Below are 19,233 nucleotides of genomic sequence, written 5' to 3'. Positions count from 1 at the left end.
TGCACACACCTCTAGGCTGTCTAGAGGTGATTAGTTCTACAGTGACCTTAGGGGCCAGGAAGCCTTCTTAGGAGCCCTGCTGACAGCATACACTATCAACTGTCTTTTAACAGCTCACTCTGTGGCTTACACATGCTAAGCAATTGTCCTTTTACTAAGCTATACTCCAGCCCAAGTGAAGGAGTAAATATCACTAAAGTATTTCTGCTCCTTTTTTTACAGTGCTAAGAATAAATAAAACCCAAGGCTCAAATGTGCTGTGCAAGAGCTCAGCTACCACTTTATCTCCTTGGCTCACTAACAGCTTATTCTAGGAACCTGGGAGCCAGTGGGCTTGGCAATCCATTTGCTAAGTTCCAGGTGATGTGTGGCTGGGTGAATATTGAGCTGCAGGTAGAGTGACAGAGGCATTGCGGCTGCATCTGTTCAGAACCAGAACACCAACATGATCCAAGCAGCATGGTTCCTGAGGCTCTGGCGGGGTCACTGCACAACCTCTGCTCTACTGTAACATTGTGTGAGGTGGTCCTCTTAGAAGACATCTGGCAACATTTAGATATAGTTCTGGAACAATGAAGCCACATTTCCTCGACTCAGGTACCTGAGCCAAAGCCATTCCAAGTAGGGTCTCTCCATACCTCTCAACAGCTAGGATCTGGCCAGAATTGTATCCTGGCCTTGCTGGTGTCAAAGATTCTGAGCACACTGGGCCCCATAGCAACCACACAGGTCCTGGAGTAGATCTATCAGGTAAATCTTGCTGCTGTCAGGGCCAACTAAACAAACACAAAGCTCACCAGCACTAGGCTGCCTTAGTGTCTGGGATCAACAGGCAAGAAGTTAAACTTGGAATGGAGACTCTAGACTCTGTAGATGGAATCCCCCAAGACTATAACCATCTGTTGATTTATTTTATGAAATTTCTAGTCTAGTATTTTCTTATTGGGCTATTAACTGCTTGTTGTTGATGTGCAAACATTCTATATATGTTAGACATTCTATAGATCTTTGTCTACTGTGTGCATTATGAACTTTTTATTAGACTGACAAAAGACACACAAAAAAAAAGAAAGAAAAAAAAAAACCTCTAGGAACCAGACTTGTTCATGCTGTACTTCTGTTTAAAAACATCTATTCTCCCAATTATTTTTTAAATTATTTTTATTCATGTGTTTGCCACATATATGCAGGTGCCTATGGAGGCCAGATGAGGACATCAGACCTCAGGGACCTGGTGAGTTGTGAGTCACTTGATATGGATGCTGGGAACCGAACACAGGTCCTCCGGGAGGGCAGGAAGCACTTGTAACCACTGAGTCCTCTCTCTCCAGCCTCCTTTTAGATATTTTAATTTAACACAGAAATACTTAAGTGTGGCAGTACATACTCCTCTGAATTCCAGAGAGAGGGAGGCTATGGCCAGAGGATTGTGATGAGTTCCGGGTAGGCCTGAGCCTATGAAGTACCAGGCCAGCTAGAGCTACATAGCTGAAAAAACATGCTGTGGGTGAACAGAATGCTGTCTCTTCTGAGGACTGGCAGCTTCCTTCCTGCAGTGTTCTTACCTCCTTGACCACGGTGTGCCAGCGCTGGTGTTTCTCACACACCTCCATTCGCTCTTGGTGGAAAAACTGGCAGTTTTCTGGAACTAGCAGAACATCACTAACAAACTCGCCCACTGTAGGGAAGAAAAGCCTTTGTCAGAAGCAAATCTGGTTGTAATTCGGGTGCAATCATCCTTCAGTACAGATCTTCCTAATAAGGTGTGCAAAGACAGCTGCACGGCCAGGCATACTTAAGCACATATAGGCACCAGATGAACTCCCCATCCCACCAGGGACCCTGCCAGTAACATTTCTTGGCTACAAACCTGTGCAGGAACTACAGCAACACATTTCTGGAAAGATGTAAGCAGGACTGCCCTCCACAATCACCACAAGTACACACATAACCATTCCTGATGACCAGTGTGCTAAAACTTTTTTTTACATATCATTAGAACAAGTGATCCAGGTAAAATCTTGAGTGGGTGATTAATCACAAAAGAAAAAGAAAACTTTACAATGGGAAACTACCAAAACCTGGTGATCGAGACAATGTTCCAATTAAGGACAAGCTGACACCTACAATGTCCTAAGAGTATATCAGTACCACCTGCAGTATTTCTGCCAAAATTAATAATTTGAATATAATTCTAATAAAACAAATCCAAATTCAGAGATATTCTACATTTTAAAGACTTTAAAGGGTAGAGGTGCTCACTGCTAATTCTTTTCTCTTTAGTGGATTTCCAGGTGATGTTGATACATCCATACATCCATACAGGATCTAAGTGGAATAAAATAAATAGGGCTATGTGTACTTTCTTTGCTAGGGCAAAGCTATATAGTAAGGGATATGGGACAGCATACAAGCTAGCCTGAGGTTAGGTGTGCAGAGCATAATAAGAAAGCAAGCAAAGTAAACCAGGTGTGGTGGTGCACACCTTGAATCCCCGCACTCTGGAGACAGAGGCAGGCAGATCTCTGAGTTAAGAAGCAAACTTCAGGGCTGGAGAGATGGTTCAGTGGTTAAGAGCACTGGCTGCTTTTCCAGAGAACCTGGGTTCCAGCACCAACATGGCAGTTCACAATTGTCTGTAACTCCAGTTCCAGAGAATCTGACACTCTCATGCAGACATATATACAAGCAAGCAAAACACCAATGCACATAAAATAAGAACAAATAAATCATTAAAAATGCAATTTTTTAAAAAAGGAGGCAAATTTCATCTACAGAGTCAATTCCAGAATAGCTAGGGTGGCACACAGAAACCTTGTCTCAAAAAAAAATAAAGAAAAAGAAAAGAAGAGAGTGACAGAGTTCATGGACACGGCACACTAATAAAATATTTCTGGCTTAGCTCTGCGAGCCTATGCAGAACCATGACCAGTCTTTCAAGCTACCCTCTGTCTGTCAGTTAAAAAAAAGGGGAGTCACTCTAAGCAATAGAGGAGAGGGTGCCCGAACTGGCCTTGCCCTGAGGTCAGACTGATAAATATCTTAAATACCACAGAACCTTCATCCTGCAACTGATGGAAACAGAGGCAGAGACCTACACGGGAGCACTGAACTGAGCTCCCAAAGTCCAGCTGAAGAGTGGGAGGAATGAGAATATGAGCAAAGAGGTCAAGACCATGATGGGGACACCCACTGAAACAGTTTACCTGAGTTAATGGGAACTCACCAACTCCAGTTGGACAGGGAAGGAAACAGCATAGGATCAAACAGTCCCTCTGAATGTGTGTGACAGTTGTATGGCTAGGGCAGACTGGTAGTGGCACCAAGATTTATCCCTACTGCTCGTACTGGCATTTGGGGAACCCATTCTCTTTGGATGGATACCTTGCTCAGCCTAGGTACAGTAGGGAGGGCCTTGGACCTTCTCCAAAACAATGTGCCTATAATTTCTGAGGAATGGATGGGGAGTGGGGTGGGGAGGGGGTGGGGTATGTGAAAGGAATGGGAGGAGGGGAGGGAGTGGGAACTTGAATTGGTATTTAAAATGAAAAAAAGATTGTTTTGGTTTTTTTTTTAAATAAATTAAGAAAGAAAGAAAGAAAGAGAGAACGAACGAAAGAAAGGAAGGAAAGGAAGGAAAGGAAGGAAAGGAAGGAAGGAAGGAAGGAAGGAAGGAAGGAAGGAAGGAAGGAAGGAAGAAAGAAAGAAAAGGGGAGTGACTGATCTACCAAGAGGGTTCTGGTGGTTTGAATGAGAATGGCCCCCACAGGCTCATATATTTGAATATTTAGTCATCAGGGAGTAGCTTCACTTGAAAAGAATGAGGAACCTTGGCCTTGTTGGGAGAAACTTGTGCCACTGGAGGTGAGTTTTGAGGTTTCAAAGGTCCAAGTCAGGCCCTTTCTTCCTGCTGCCTGTTGATCCAAATGTAGAACTCTCAGCCCCTCTCCAGCACCACATCTGCCTGTGTGCTGCTATGTTTTCCACCATGATGATAAAGGACTAAACCTCTGAAACTGTTAAGCCAGACCCAATTACATGTTTTCTTTTATACAAGTTGCCGTGGTCATGTTGTCTCTTCACAGCAATAGAGAAGAATAATGTATGTGACTTAATCCTAAATTTCAGCAGTAATTAGTCTCCCTATACATGACAACTGGCTCTCACAACACTTTTTTTTTTTTAAACTCCACTGAACAGGAGAGCAGGAATATCACAATTATGCCTCACATGAGTCACTCTATCATGTTTTATAGATAAACAGAAGGCTCACTTTGAGGCAGGAAAAGACTGAACTGTACTTTCTGATTAAATATACCACATATCACCTAAACAAGTCACACTGGTTGACAGTGTTAGTACCTCCCTTGCCTGTGTTCATACTATTTTGGACCAACTACCAGTGTGCCATCCTTACTAGCATTCGCCACCCACTCTGCTCTTGAATCACGCAGACTGTAGTTATTCACTAGGTAAGGTAGGGAAGGGCTAAGAAGACTACATTCACCAAGTAACAATCCTATTTCTGAGAACACACTGTCATTCGCAGCTTTCTTCAAACTGGCACTAAATGTTAACACCAGCAATAACATGACAACACTTGGGTAAAGCCCCAGCGCTTCAGAATGATGGGATCACACTGCATCTGGCCCTGGCACCTGACCACATGCCATGAATCATTTTCCTTCCTCCTGAGAACTACCACCAATCTGACTAACAGTCAGTTTAAACAAGATGAACTGTAGGGAACAAGGGACCCTTTTCCTTTGTTGTCTTCTTTAGTGCTATTTCAACTATCTTTCTTAGTACTGATTTCAAATAGTTAATATTAAGAGTAAAGCTATAGTGCTCTGGAAGCAAGGCTTCTCTTTGGTGTCCTGGAAGAGGCTCATCCTCCAGAGAAGTCCACCATCAACACAGGGAAGCACCAGGTACCCACGGGAAATCCCTCCAATAACTCCATTTTAACCGATGTAGATACTTTACTGTGAGCCAAGAACGGAGCTGACAGGCTGGAGAGGACATGTCTAAAAAGCAACCGAAACACTTACCAAGACACTTGAATGGAATAACGACGTGACTCTTGCACTGTTTTTTGTCCCTTCTGCACCAGTTATCAATACTGACTGGCTGGTTAGCTTCCATCACATTTGTGATCTGCAGCTCTGGATATATCTGTTTAAGAACAGCAACAACAAATTCACACAATAAACTTGCCTGGAAATGGATATTTCTGCCTCCACCCATATGCTCCATCAACCTTAAATGCTATTACATTATTCTACATTATAGTGCCAAAAATAAAAATATACTAAACTATTAGTTTTCTTTTTGTTTCTCACTGTTTATTTAAAACAAATATTACCCAATTTCCTCTAGTCAAAAAAATTGTTTTGATATAACACCATCAGTCTTAGCCAATCAGAGAACAAAATCATCTGATTTGCATATTTTGCCACAGCATGTTCTAAAGTGGTCATTAAATCTGCCTGTGACCTTGTCAGTCTTAGCCACACTCATCTGGAAAGACACGTGGTCCTTTGACACCAATGATACAGTTGATCCCTGAGCATTTCCACAGATGCATAGGGCCACACACTTGTCATTGTCGTTCTGCATGTAAGGTTGCATTTGCTCCCTCTAGTTTGGGTGAGAACAGACAGGATGAAGGCTGATTTTTCTTTTGATAGCTTATATTTCTGACTCCTCCCATGGACTGCATTTAAAAAGGGAGTCTGTAAGTAAGGCAAATGCAGGTTTTCAACCCAAAACAAATCTGACTCAGTATCAAGTTCACACACAGGATGTGTGTACAGTGCTGAGCTCTTAAGTGAAAGACAGAGGCAAGTCTATAAAGTACCTGCTAACAGAGTTAAAACCACACTTCACCCTGGTCCTACATGTGAGAAGTCAAACTCACATTCTTTTGCTACTGAAGCAAAGGGTCAAGTTGACTCATATCTAGAGGCTCCTTCACAACACTGGCAGCTTTCTATGAACAAGCAAAAACCACAAATTCTACACATGACATATTTTGCTTTTCATCTTCCTAAAACAGAACTAGGTTCCTACCAACTTTCTACAACTTTCTAGAACTGAGCTCAAAACAGAAGCAAGTAAAACCTCGGCAATACCTAAATTTAGAAACAAAAGGGATTGGAGTTCCAATTCTTACTACTTTGGTCTTGGGCAGGGGGAACACATGCAGCCCTGACCCAGGAAAAGAAGTGGAGTGTTCACTTTCTGACAGCACTCTTACCTCCTGGCAGTACTGAAGAACTTCTTCCTTTGTTCCCAGGCAGCTCTTGGTACCTGTTGGGTCAGGCTCCCATTTTCCAGTCTGAATATTCACATGCATGTTCAGCTTCCCACAAAACATCGCAATTTGAGGCTCAGCAACAGCAAAGCCTGTCCCAGCATTGGCTGCAAGAGCCTATCAAAAGAGAAACCAGACACTTCAGGTTTAGTCAGAAGATATGCAGACAGGCAGAGGCATTTTAATAGTTGATACAGGACCAACCTCTTACAGCAAACTACCCGGTACCGCTCTACTTATTATACTTCAAGATCTAAAAGCTGAAAAGGAACCAAAGGGTGGCTAGAAGGTGCTAAAGTATGACTCCTGTAGGAATATTCCTATGTGATCTAGAAACGCAGAATCACCAAATTGGCAAGAAGCCTTAGCAGGGAAAGGCACTATTGCCAAGCCTGACAACCTGAGTTTGATCCCTAGGATCCATGTGGTGGAAGGAGAGAATGAACTACAAGTTGTCCTCAGACCTCTGTGTGTGTCAAGGCCCTTGTATCCACTCAACCATCACCCACCCTGGGAGAAGAAAAAAAAAACATAATAAAATAACTACTAAAAACTACATAGACCTGAAGTACCTTGCATTTTTGCAAATGTTTGAAAGCAAGCATTTTAAGACAAACCAAAGGAAATTCAACTTTGTATTTATGGAAACTAATTCCTAAATATAAACAGGTTTATACCGACTGACTCCTGGTTTCCAGGTCAAGCTACTGTAAATTAGAGTGTCTGAATTATCAGGAAGGACAGCCAGTCTCTAACAGCGCCTCTACTGGTCTGCTTCCAAGTGAAGTTGGCAGGAAGAGGTATGGTTCACTATCAACTTTTGTTTATTTGTTATCTCTTCCAAAATGTCTTATAATCTCAGGTATTTACTTTTTCTCTTTCTCCCTCTGGTACTGGAGATTCAATCTAGGGTATCACACAGGTTAGGCCTGAACTCTATCACTGAACTAAATCCCTACCTCATCTATACATTTTTTTATTTTCAGACAAGGTTACTCAGGCTTGTCTTGAACTCTCTTCCTGCCTCAGCTTCCTGAGTGACTGGGATGGTAGGCCTATAGTACTTTTACATAAACTAATTCTTGTTTCAGGAAGTACGCAAGGATTTAAAACTGACCTTTGAGTGTATATAAAGTGAAAAGCTAATGGGAACTCTAACCCTACTGCTGCCCACTTGGAAGACCTTGAATCTGACTGCTGTCTGTTCTAATACAAGCTACCTATTCCTTCACACACAAAACATGAAAACAGGGAACTGTTAAAACTTCCAATAATTTACTTATTCACTCATACAGCAAAAACATCTTCTTCAAGCAACTGTATTAACAAAGTGCTAAAGGCTCAGTATACAAGCATGAGCAAAAAGTGGTGCCCCTGCTTCCTCAGTACTCCATCTAGTGTCAAGTCAAAACTTATACAAAAAAAGTGACGAGATTCACAGTCCTACAGAGGAAAAGAACACAGCACTGAGAAAACATTAAAAAGAACATGACCTCAGTTTGAGCAGAGAGCTAATAAAGGAAGTTTCCAGAAAAAAGTGAGGCTTGTGCGGCAGTGTGGATGAAGTGTGGTGCACTAGCACCAGGTCTACACTGTCTGGCAGCAGAAGGATCTCACTTGAAGTGCTGAGAAATTTTAAGTCAGAGCTATCACTCCCAATTCCTTTTCTGGCTGCAGAGTAAAAATGAACTGTAAGCAAGCAGAGGAAGGGGTGGACCACTGGAAGTGCACGGTCCAACAGAAGGATATTGCTAGCTTGGGCTACAGTGGTGTGCAGTAAAAGACTCAAGATCACAGAGAGAAAACAGCAAAACATGGTGACAGATTAAATATGGAGAACGAAGAAGAGGTTATTTGCAATATGCCCAGCATGCAAGGCTTCTCTCTAACAATGTGTCCTTGAGTAACACCTGTGCATTTATTGTTACACAAGGGATTGTCCTTTATCCCTGGAGCCATGTCCCAGGACTCCCAGGGAATACCTAAAACAATGTAGTACGCTGAACTCAATATATGCTTTTCCCAGGTCATAATACAATTTAATGTATAAATTAAGCATAGTAAGAAAGAAAGAAACACCAAAGGGCTGGAGAGATGAATCAACAGTTAAAAGAACTCAGGTTCAACTCCTAGCACCTACATAGGGGTTCACAACCAACTGTAACTTCAGTTCTAGAGAAACGGGCATTCTCTTCTGGACTCTGCATGTACGAAACATGTACACAGTGCACAGGCATACATGCAAGTAAAACACCCAAACACATAAAATTAATTTTTTTTAAAAAAGGAGAAAAAACAAATTTGAAATAACTTGTTTCCTCAATTTACACATGAACTAGAGTTAAAGATTAAGAGTTCTTAATGTTTCAACTACTTATGATCGTGTATGAATCCTTTAACATTGAAGACAGCTACTAAACAAATAGGGTTTAGGACAGGGGACAGCATTTGACCCTTAAGTCCCCAGAATGATCACAGATAAGAAAGTGTTGATTAGTTGTGTGAGCTCACTGAGCCACGACATTGAAACGGTCCATTCTAGTGCATTCATCAGCCAGGACTGCGTTCCACATGTTACTCATTACAGTTGTTGGCTACAAGACCACAAAAGTTTCAACTGTATAAATGCTCAGTTAATGGGTCAACCACGGAGGTCAATACATCAGTGTAAGTGCATTTGATTTCTGCACTGAGATGGTCAGTGTTATCTTCCCTAAAGAGTCTAAAGTATCAGAGGTTAAAGCAACAGGAAGGAGAGCAAAACAGCCAGATCCTCCCATCAGTTACCACCAAGAAAGAGTAACTGGAATCAATCCAGACAGCTAATAGGATACAGTGATTCACTTCTGAGTTCAGAAAGATTAATCCTTGTGGTCATGAGAGACTCTCAAGACAGTATCCTCTGAAATATAAAAGGCCTCTGTGGGCCACATCTAAGAATCAACTAATCAAACATACCCCAACCTCACCTAGAGTGTGACAGGGTCACCATTCTATGATGTTTGCATTTCTTTACTTGGAAATGCTCTTATTTAATGTGCTCTCCATTTTCTTAAGCACCGACTGTGCCTTGATCCATTACTTCAACATATAAATCAATCTGCTTCCTAATCTAACATGTTACAAATGGGACTTCACTGCCAAGTCAGCACTTCTGATATCCTGTGAACTTAGAATCCTCTATGAAAGAAAATTAATGCCCCCACGTGTTGGCACTTAAGCCAGTCCCTGCGATCTATGCACACGGCAGCACTTTCAGGGCTTTGAAAACAAACTGCATCAATTGCTTTCCTATCCAATGCCTCACTTTACTTAATGCTTCAGTCTTAATAAGCAATGCCATTTATTAATTTGGCTGAGAATGAGTTCAGCTAGCTATCCAAGGGAAGGAATTCAACCCAGCAGTAGGTGCTCCTAATAGTGTGAATGTACAAAATGTAAGTCTGAGCCTGCAACAGTCCGTCTGTCCGTAATATCGCTTCAAGAGCCCAACCCCTGGGTGGAGCTCATAAGTTGTCCCCCCTTCTCAAAGCTGCTCGGGACCAATGCAGCTCTCCTACATCAAAGCTCAAGCCTGAGCAGTTCTTTCCTCACTAAAGCCCCCAAATCAAATCTGGCCCTACAGCCTGATAAAGAGCCTATGTACCATCTTCCCAGGGCAGGGTTTTCTCCTATAGCTGTGGGAATGAGGATTCCTTAGATGGAAAGGCACTGTGCCCTCTAGGCCCATTCCACCCAGCTCAGCTATCATAAACACGAGTGAAGCAGGTTTCTGCTGCATCCAGCTAGGCTTACAGGCTAGTGATAAGACACTCTCATTCAAATGTTCTTTCCTTTACACCTTAAAATCTTTAAAAAGAAAAATTAAATAACAATCAAATATTGAAGAGTCTATGTCATTTTCACTCCTCTTCTAGTGTTGAATAAAACTCCATGACCCAGCGGCTGGAGGGACAGCTCAGTGGTCAAGGGTGCTTACTGGCTGTTCTTCCAGAACCCAGGTTCAATTTCCAGCACCCACATGTCACAATTGTCTGTAACTCCAGTTCCAGGCTTCTGACACCCTCACATAGACATTCATGCAGGCAAAACACCAATGAACATAAAGAAAAGTTAAAAACAAAAACAAAACAAAAAAAAATACTTTGTGACCCTCAAATTCTAACAACCTTTAATCCCAGCACTCAGGAGTCAGAGGTAGACGGTTCTGAGTTCCAGGCCAGCCTGGTCTACAGGGAGTTACAGGATGGCCAGGGATATACAGAAATCCTGTCTCAAAAATTTAACAATTTAAATATATGCCCACAAAGTCTTCAAAGATTTCTTATCAAAAGAAAGTGAAATACAATCTGTTCTTAGCATACCTCAAGATATTTGTCTCAGGAGAAAGAACGTGAAAGAACGTGAAGTCGGTTGGGGGATCTGGAAGAAGCTGAGGAAAAGGATATTATTAAATTATACTGTACGAAAATTTTTAAAAAATGTAAGGAAGGAAAAAATTTCTCTCAAACTATGATTAACTACAATAAGGAAGGCAATCAGAGTGAGAACGGTAAGAGGACACTAGTGTGAATATCGTCAGCAACCGGACATTTAAGGAAGCCAGTCAGGAAAACAACTGGGAACAGTTACAGATCGGCACAGACCAGGCAAACAACGAATGAATGCAGTGTGGGAGCTTGAACAGGATCCTGGAACAGGAAAAGGACATCGACGGGGGAAACCAGAGCAATCATTTGCATAAGCTGTGCCAACACAAGCTCCTGTGCGTGCTCTGTGGGTTATGTAAGACATTAAGTCCACAGCCAGGCATAGCAGAATTCTGCAGTACTGTCAACTTTTACTTAAGGCCAAAAGATGAATATTTGAGAGCTGGTGTAGCTTATCAAAACAGCGCCTGCTCAGCATGCATGACAAGTGAGATAGAGCCCAGCACCATAAAAATAACAAGTGTATTTGTGTTTAATCCTGATAAAAACTTCCTAGATTTCACTTTGGAGAGCATAGTTTCAATTTACAAATCCAATCTGTCAAAAAGACAACACAAGCTGGGTCTGGGGACACGCACCTATAGCCCAGCTACTGCGACAGTTGGGGTGGGAGGACTGTTTGAGGAAAGAGTGGGCAACACAGCCAGATCCTCCTCAAAACTAGGGATTGGGGGTGGAGTAAAAGGAGCAAAGGAATGAAAAGATCCTACAGTTCTTTTAGGAAACTGGTAAGGATTTTCAGAGCACACTCAATAGCCAAAAAGCAAACATCCTAATACAGTATATCATAGATATTACATAGATTATTCACTTTGGTTGCTGTTAAAAGTGTGAATATGGTGGTTAAACCTGTCAATTTGACATTTAGAATCACTTAGAAGATACCACCCCTAGGCATGTCTGTGAGGTCATTACCACAGGTACATACTTCATGGGCAGGGGTCTCAGGCTGAAAACAAAGGAAGTGGCATAGCACACATTCACCTCTGCTTCCTGACTGAGAAGGCAATGCAATCCAGAGTCACAAACTCCTGCTGCCCCAGCTAGAGCTCCTCTTAGCACCACATGGTACCTACTACCATGATGCTCTTTGCCTTCAAATCATTAGTCAAAAACATACACCCTTCTTTCCTCAACTTGTCTTTGTCAGAACTTGACAGGAGCATCAAGAAGAGTAACTGACACACTGGTTTAGCGCCACGGTCCTCAACTTTCCTAATGCTGTGACCCTTTAATATAGTTCCTCATGTTGTGGTTACCCCTAAACATAAAATTATTTTGTTGCTACTTAATTAACTGTAATTTTGCTATTCTGAAATCATAATGTAAATAAATATCAGATATGCAACCCCCAAAGAGATCAAGATCCACAGGTTGAGAACCACTAGTTCAGAACCTTCACAGCATCCTCTCCAACAGCATAGAAGGAAAAGTTCAACCTTCAAACACTTCAACTATTTGACAAAACAGCAGAACTCTTAAGAAATACGAGGGAAAAAAAGCCTTGTTCTTAAAAATAACATCTGATAAGGCTGGGAAGGCTGGGAAGATGGGTGGCTCAGCAGTGGTGAGCATTACTGCTGTTACACAGCATCTGGGTTCAGTTCCCAGCACCCATTATGGTAGCTTATGTAACCTCAGGTGATCCAATATACACATACAAGCAGGCAAACAAGACAAAGTGAAAACAAACGGTTTCTTCTAATGATGTCATTACAATAGAAATTTTTATTACCATGCACATGCCATGGTATATATGTGAAGGTCAGAGGCCAACCTTCTACCAAATGGGATTCAGGGTTGGAACTGGGGACATAGGCTTTCATAGTACACACAGAGCCATTTCTTCAGGCTACATCTCAAAGTTCTTGGCTTTATTATATTCAGCTTAATTCTAATTAGAAAGAGTACAGGGGAAAAATTAAAATATTAAAAGGTATTATTATTACAATGATACATATCAGCCATCAGGTGTTGTTTACAGAGACAATAGTTTGTACAAATAAACAAATAACTTCACTGTTATTAGAGCTTTGAATATTAAAGCAGAAATGAAGTATTGTTTCCAAGACTGAAAATGGTTAGACTGTCTCCATGGCTTTTTATAGGGACATGGTAATCTGTCCAACTAGATTATATTGATAAAAATCCAAGCACCATAATCAAATAGAAGCCTGACTTTCACTTTACAGGAGATGGAAACTGAGTCTTTCATTAAAAAAAGGCTGTAGAAAATATATTGATGCTTAAAATTGTTTCCTGTTCCTGCCTAGTTGTTATAACACAGGAGGCCTAAGAAACATATTTCCAGGTGTACACAGCCAATAGGGACCTGTCTTGGATAAACAGCATTCTTACTGCACCCTGCCTCAAAAGTGGAGCATGGATGGTAGCTAAGTATGTGACTGTAAGTCCAGTTCCATCACCAACTACTTGTACTACCTCTGAAGGTTACCTATCCCCCTAAGTCCACTTTTTCTATTAAAATGACAGGCCAGGAGGACTGGAGAGATGGCTTAACAGTTATAAACACTAGTTATTCTTCCAGAGGACCTGGGTTCAATTCCCCAGCACCCACATGGTGGCTCACGGTTGGACTCCACTTTCAGGGGACCCAATGCCTTCTCCTGACCTCCACAGACTTCACAGACAGCATGCATACATACGGTACATAGAATATCCATACACAAAATAAAAAACTGGAAAAGAACACTTCTAAAAGCTAAGCCAAGCATGGTAACTTATACCTCTAGACCTAGCACTTAGGGCGGGAGGGGGCAGGGCAGAATAAAGAGGGTTATTACAAGTTCAAGACCACTACGGGTTACAGTGAGACTGTGGTGGGGTGTGTGACTATGGAGATGGTGAGCTGTGTGAGCCTGAGAATGTGAGTTGTCAGCCAGCATGAAAAAGATTATGCAACAGCAGGGGCTTGTAATAGCAGCAGACAGGAGGGGTCAATCAAAGTGAACTGGTTCCATCAGAGTCCCAGGTTTTAGTGAGAGGGGGATCCTGTCTCAAAGGGGGCGGGTGGTTAATTCCTGAGACTAACACCCAAAGGTGAGCCTCTGATCTCCTTAAAAGTGTACATCCATGCTCTTCTGCAAGTCTACTCCCACCCCACAAACACACATATCATTAAAAAAAAAATGGGTGATATTGCATGAGCTTATGTAAAACGTATACCAGAGAAACATAACAGACCTACAATAAACCATGATTTTAAAATGAAATTTAAAACGAAGTGCTTGAAATATTGCTGATCATACAAAAGGAGTTTAAGTGCTGGTGACCATTACTATCAGGATTTACATTTCTTTATCTGTAGAACAAGGCTACTAATATACCTACTCTTCCTCTCTGGCCCATGGTGGGGATTAAATTAAGATAATTCATAGAAGCATTAAGCCAATGCCTACTGCAGAACAAGCACCATTATCACTGTGCTTGCTCCTGAAGATTTAGTTCACTCTTCTGCAATCATACACAACTAGGCTTAAATCAGAGGCACTCAAGTGAAGAACACAGGAGGACCCCACATGATATCTATCCTGCCAAAGCACAGGCTGGTATGACACAGGTTTAAAAGACATTTCATTTTTTTATGTTATTAAATCTAAAAATGGATTTTTTAAAAAAGGTTGCATTATTGCTCCATACTTTATTTTGTGGGAACTCAGTCACCAAATATTTATGTGAACAGCCCCTGTCATTTTTAAAGAAAACTACCAAAAGCTGCTGGTTTCGTGGCTCTGAACCACTTTCCAGCTGAACCAGAAGTGAGGTTAAGATGAATCTACTACTACCACCACAGCACATCTGAGACTGAGCTATTACAGGGGCCGGTGAGGTGGCTCAGCAGGCAAAGTGCTTGCTACACAAGCCAGATGATCCGAGTTTAAAACCCGAAACCTGTGTGAAGGAAGAGATTTATTCCACAAAGATGTCATCTTACCTCTACAAAGTACTACACTACACTACACACACACACACACAATATTAACAACAGCACTATAATCTAAATCTTTATGATTTTGTTTACCTTTTTGTGAGCTTCAAACATACACAAGAAGTATTTTGGTCATATTCACTCTCAATCTGTTTTCTTGATATCATTCCATCTATTCATTAGCTACAAAAATCTTACAGGAAGTTTATCCTTCTTGATTTAGTAATTTTTACTTTGGTGCAACACAAATGAATTTTAGTTCATACAATAGAGAGAAACCTCCAATTCAGAGGGTGAGGCTTTTGTTCAGTCTGTAACAAATCAATGTCTACTTTCTCAAGGAATACCACTTGGAAATTCACTGAATCATATTTGTCTCTGTGACACAACAGCCATTTGCCAAACTCTGCAAAGCATGCCAGCTAACTGTAGGAATCAGGATGCCAAGGGGCTTATGTATTAATATAATATGACCTAAATCGTGTAAACTTGGGTTTACTCTATTAACTCTTTGGCACTAGCATTACTTAGGCTGTTACTAAGAGCTGCATATGCAAGGTTCGGGAAAATGTACAGGAATGGATTTACTTACATCTTAAAGGGAAAAATGATTTTAAGTAGCAAACACCCAGGAAATGCTATGGATTAAATTTTCATAATGAAATACATTCAATCTACATTATTCTTAGTGAGTCATATAATAGAAATGATGGAGCATTTTCTACAGAAACCCAAACACAAGCCTGGCAATCCTCTTACATTGTAAGTAGCCTCTGGCTGATCTGATGCTCTAGAATGTTTTGTTTTTATAGGATTCAAATCACTGTCAATCAAGTAATTGTAAGCATCTTTTAAGTTCTTACAAAATTTCTTAAAATATTCTACTTACAGATGATTTTACTAAAATGAATATTTACCTTGGAAATGTTACCAAGGCTGAGAAACTTTCCAGCATTTCCTTTTAGCTAAAACATATGTAACAACACAGTGTCAGGACTTCAAATATGAATAGACTGTCAGAGACTTGAGACTGATTCCATACCAGTTCACATTCCCTTTAATACAGCTGGGAAAGAATAAGAAAACTAATCCACATAGCTGGAAACACTTAGGATTTCATACACAGGATTATTTTGAGGGTGGGAGATCTGAAATGGGATTTCTCTGTGTAGCCTTGGCTGTCCTGGAACTTGCTCTGTAGACCAGGCTGGCCTCAAACTCTGGTCTGCCTGTTTCTGCCTCCCAAGTGCTGGAATTAAGGTATGCTTATAAAAATTAAAATTAGTAAATATTTTTTAAGATTTATTTTCAAGTGTTGAGTTTTTTGCTTGCCATGTATGTCTGTGTAGCATGCACATACATTCCCCGCAGAGGTCAGAAAAGGGCATTTTGGGGACTGACATGGAACTGGAGTTAAAGACCGTTTTCAGCTGCCACATGGTTGCAGATAGATGTCTTCTACAAGAGTAGCCATCTCTTCAGTCCCTAGGATCATTTTTACTGATGCTTTAAAGCAGAAGTTTCCCAGATACCTACTAGGAGCTAAGGTTCATAACAGGTGTTTAACGACATCCTGAAAAGTGAGAAATATAAAGTGGTGGTGTGGCTAAATAGCAGAATGCTTGCCTAGACTGCATCAAGTTCTGGGTTCAAACTTCAGCACTGCACCATAACAAAAAGATGGAGGTAGTGGGAGGTGAACACATCCGGTACTAGTGTATGTACTGGTACGGTAAGTATGGCTATAGATTCGCTGTCTTCTTTTGAGATTAAGTGTCCTGAATTCTAAGATACCTTTCTTATTTTCACATTTTGTTATTAAACTCATAAAATGATAACATTGGTAAGCAAGTAGCTTTCTTTTAAAATATATTCTTTTATAATGTAAAGTTGCAATCTTATCTACCCAAAACTTCCTTGTTGAGCTCGTGAGACAGCTTAGTTAGTGGTAAGGTCACTGCTGTGAAGCAGAATTTGATCCCCGTGGTCCACATGATCAAAGGATAGAACAGAGTCAGGCTGTCCTCTGGTTATTACATGTACACTGCTGGCAACAAAATAAATGCTTAAAAATATAAAAAAAAAACAACAAATACTGGAAGTCACAGCCCTAGCTAGCTCTTTATTTCTAAGAGTATGATGCTGAGTGGCAAGAAATTCTTGTGTGAGTCACCTATACCTTTTTTTTATAACAAAAAATAAAAAATAAAAATTTTAATGACTAAATAATTTTTATAGGACAGAAAGAAGTTTGAAGAAATGTTTAAACAGTTCTGTCAAGTATTTTCCTAAGTGCAAGCAATATGACATATCAATCTTGACTAACAAATTTTAACTTCTAATGTCCATTGACACTGTGAGAATAAGAAAAATATGAAATTGCTCCACCCTCAAGTTCAAAGCAAGTCAAAAGACATCTTTCTTATGGTTTATGTAGCATTTAAATTTAAAAGTAAATAGACTGCACTATCAGCATGCACCAGATCTGCTGTCAAACAATAATTCTTCCTGCCTTGGACCAATGCCCAAGTACATTACTGTAATTATCAGCAATTTAAAAAATAAAGTAATAAAGCTAATACACTCCAAAAGTCAGTGTGTTTACTGCTTGCCGAATGGGCCATTAATTAGCCTTTCATGGTACAAGTCACCTACCTACTAAGCAAATGCATAAAAGGGAGCAGGAAAGGTTACACTAAAGTAAAAGGAACAAGTAAGGATGAATACACAGTGAACACCCACTCAGCAGAAAGAGCAACAGCACTTTAGTTCTGTTAGTCAGGTGCCACCAGGGTGCTAGATCGGATCCTGTCTCCACCAACTCTGGGTCCCAGAAACAGTAGTTTGTTCCAAAAGAACAGCATGGCAAGTACGGCCTGCAAGGCCAACAGTGAACAGTTCCTGGTTGAGCCCATCTTCCCACACACTCGAGAGCACTCTCACTGCTGGGCTGAGCCATGGTGCCTCTTCTCAAGCCATCCCCAAACAGATGTGCTCTCACGACACCCTCAGGCTGCCTGGCAGTCCTAGTCAAGTGAAGGTTCCTCCCCAGCCATGCCCGTCTCATGGAGCTACAATTTAAGACACTCTTTTTCTAATCTCTAGCTAGTAATAGGATCTAGAATATAGCAGGCCATCAATTATTCCCAGAAGAGAATCAGGCTCTAAATTCTGAGCTCTTGGATTCCCTTTATGTATTTCCCTAAAGTACAGTCAACAGTGATTCCTGGGTCAGCACAACATTAGCTTGTGTATCAGCAGACCTACGAAGAAGAAATATGTGCTCAAGAGATGGAAAAGTGTACTTGCTGCTCCTGCATCAGGCAGCTCACAACCACAATTCCATCTCTAGAGGATCTGATACTCTCTTCTCACCTCCACATACACACTTGTGTGTATGTGAACTCAGACACACACACACACACACACACACACACACACACATATCTGTTTTTAAAAAGATCTTTTAAAAGAAACTAAGCAAGGTAGGGAGAAGGGAGGTGGAGGAGGGAACATGAGGAGAGGAGGGGGAAACTGTGGTTGGTATGTAAAATAAATGAATTGATTAATAAAAAAAAGAAAAAATAAACAAAGAAAATTAAATGACTAAATAAATAAAAATCTATGCAGGAGGGAAAGTTTCAATTTTGAAAGCTGCAATCTTTTCCAAAGGACCTTTTTACATGCACGGTTTGAAAAGCCACACAACACAAGGCAGGAGCAATATACAGTCCTCAGAGGTAGCTGTTTACCTCCTTTCTTAACACATTCTTAGCATTTTCTTGGTCTTTCAGACAAGACATTAAAATTTTGTTTTTTACTTTGAAAATGTCATGTTTCATTTGAGGACAAGGTGTTTGTGCCATGACACATGTAGAAGTCAGAGGACAACTTACAGAAGTCAGGCCTTCTATCTTGTAAGTCATGGATATTGAAGTTGGGTTGTCAGCCCCTTAGCACTTCCCACTGAGCCACCTCCCTGGCTGTACACTTTAAAAGTTCTGAACTCTTAAGCCATCACACTTACTATCTTAAAGTATCTATTCCCTTGCCCTGTTGGTTAAAGCAGTACTCATTTCCAGCACATACATATGTGTGCTGTGGATTACAATTTTTTTTAAAGATTTATTTTTATTCTACATATGGGTGTTTTGCCTGCATGTATTTCTGTATGGCATGTGTGTGTATCCAAGAGGTGAAAGCAGGATGTCAGATTGCCTGAACTAGAATTATAGATGACTGAAAGCCACCATCTACATGGGTACTGGGAATTGAACCTGGGTGCGCTCAACAAGCAAACAGTGATCGTAACTACTGAGCCATGCCTCCAGCCCATACTTGGGTATCTGTTTCTCCCTAGATGTCTTAGCTAGTGTTCTACTGCTGTGAAGAAACACCATGATCAAGGCAACTCTTATAAAAGGGCACATTTAATTTGGGGCTTGCTTATAGTTTCAGCAGGGAGCATGACAGTACAC

At 40.9% G+C, this 19,233-nt stretch overlaps 1 protein-coding gene across 4 annotated transcripts in view; it reads right to left on the bottom strand.

Annotated features, from left to right (window-relative positions):
- Aplp2 (amyloid beta precursor like protein 2) overlaps positions 1-19,233 on the bottom strand; it is a 65,917-nt gene that overhangs the window by 23,709 nt on the left and 22,975 nt on the right. For all 4 annotated transcript variants that reach the window (XM_085689773.2, XM_085689774.2, XM_085689771.2 and 1 more), the window contains exons 2-4: positions 6,260-6,433; positions 5,052-5,175; positions 1,566-1,678 (exon numbers count right to left, since the gene is read on the bottom strand). In XM_085689773.2, the coding sequence (XP_085545899.2) occupies positions 1,566-1,678; positions 5,052-5,175; positions 6,260-6,433 (411 nt within the window). The remainder of the gene's footprint in view (positions 1-1,565; positions 1,679-5,051; positions 5,176-6,259; positions 6,434-19,233) is intronic.

The sequence above is a fragment of the Myodes glareolus genome, chromosome 4, assembly GCF_982192425.1.
Source record: "Myodes glareolus chromosome 4, mMyoGla1.1, whole genome shotgun sequence".
In the NCBI taxonomy this organism is placed as follows: domain Eukaryota; kingdom Metazoa; phylum Chordata; class Mammalia; order Rodentia; family Cricetidae; genus Myodes; species Myodes glareolus.
This window is presented reverse-complemented; position numbering and strand designations above follow the sequence as displayed.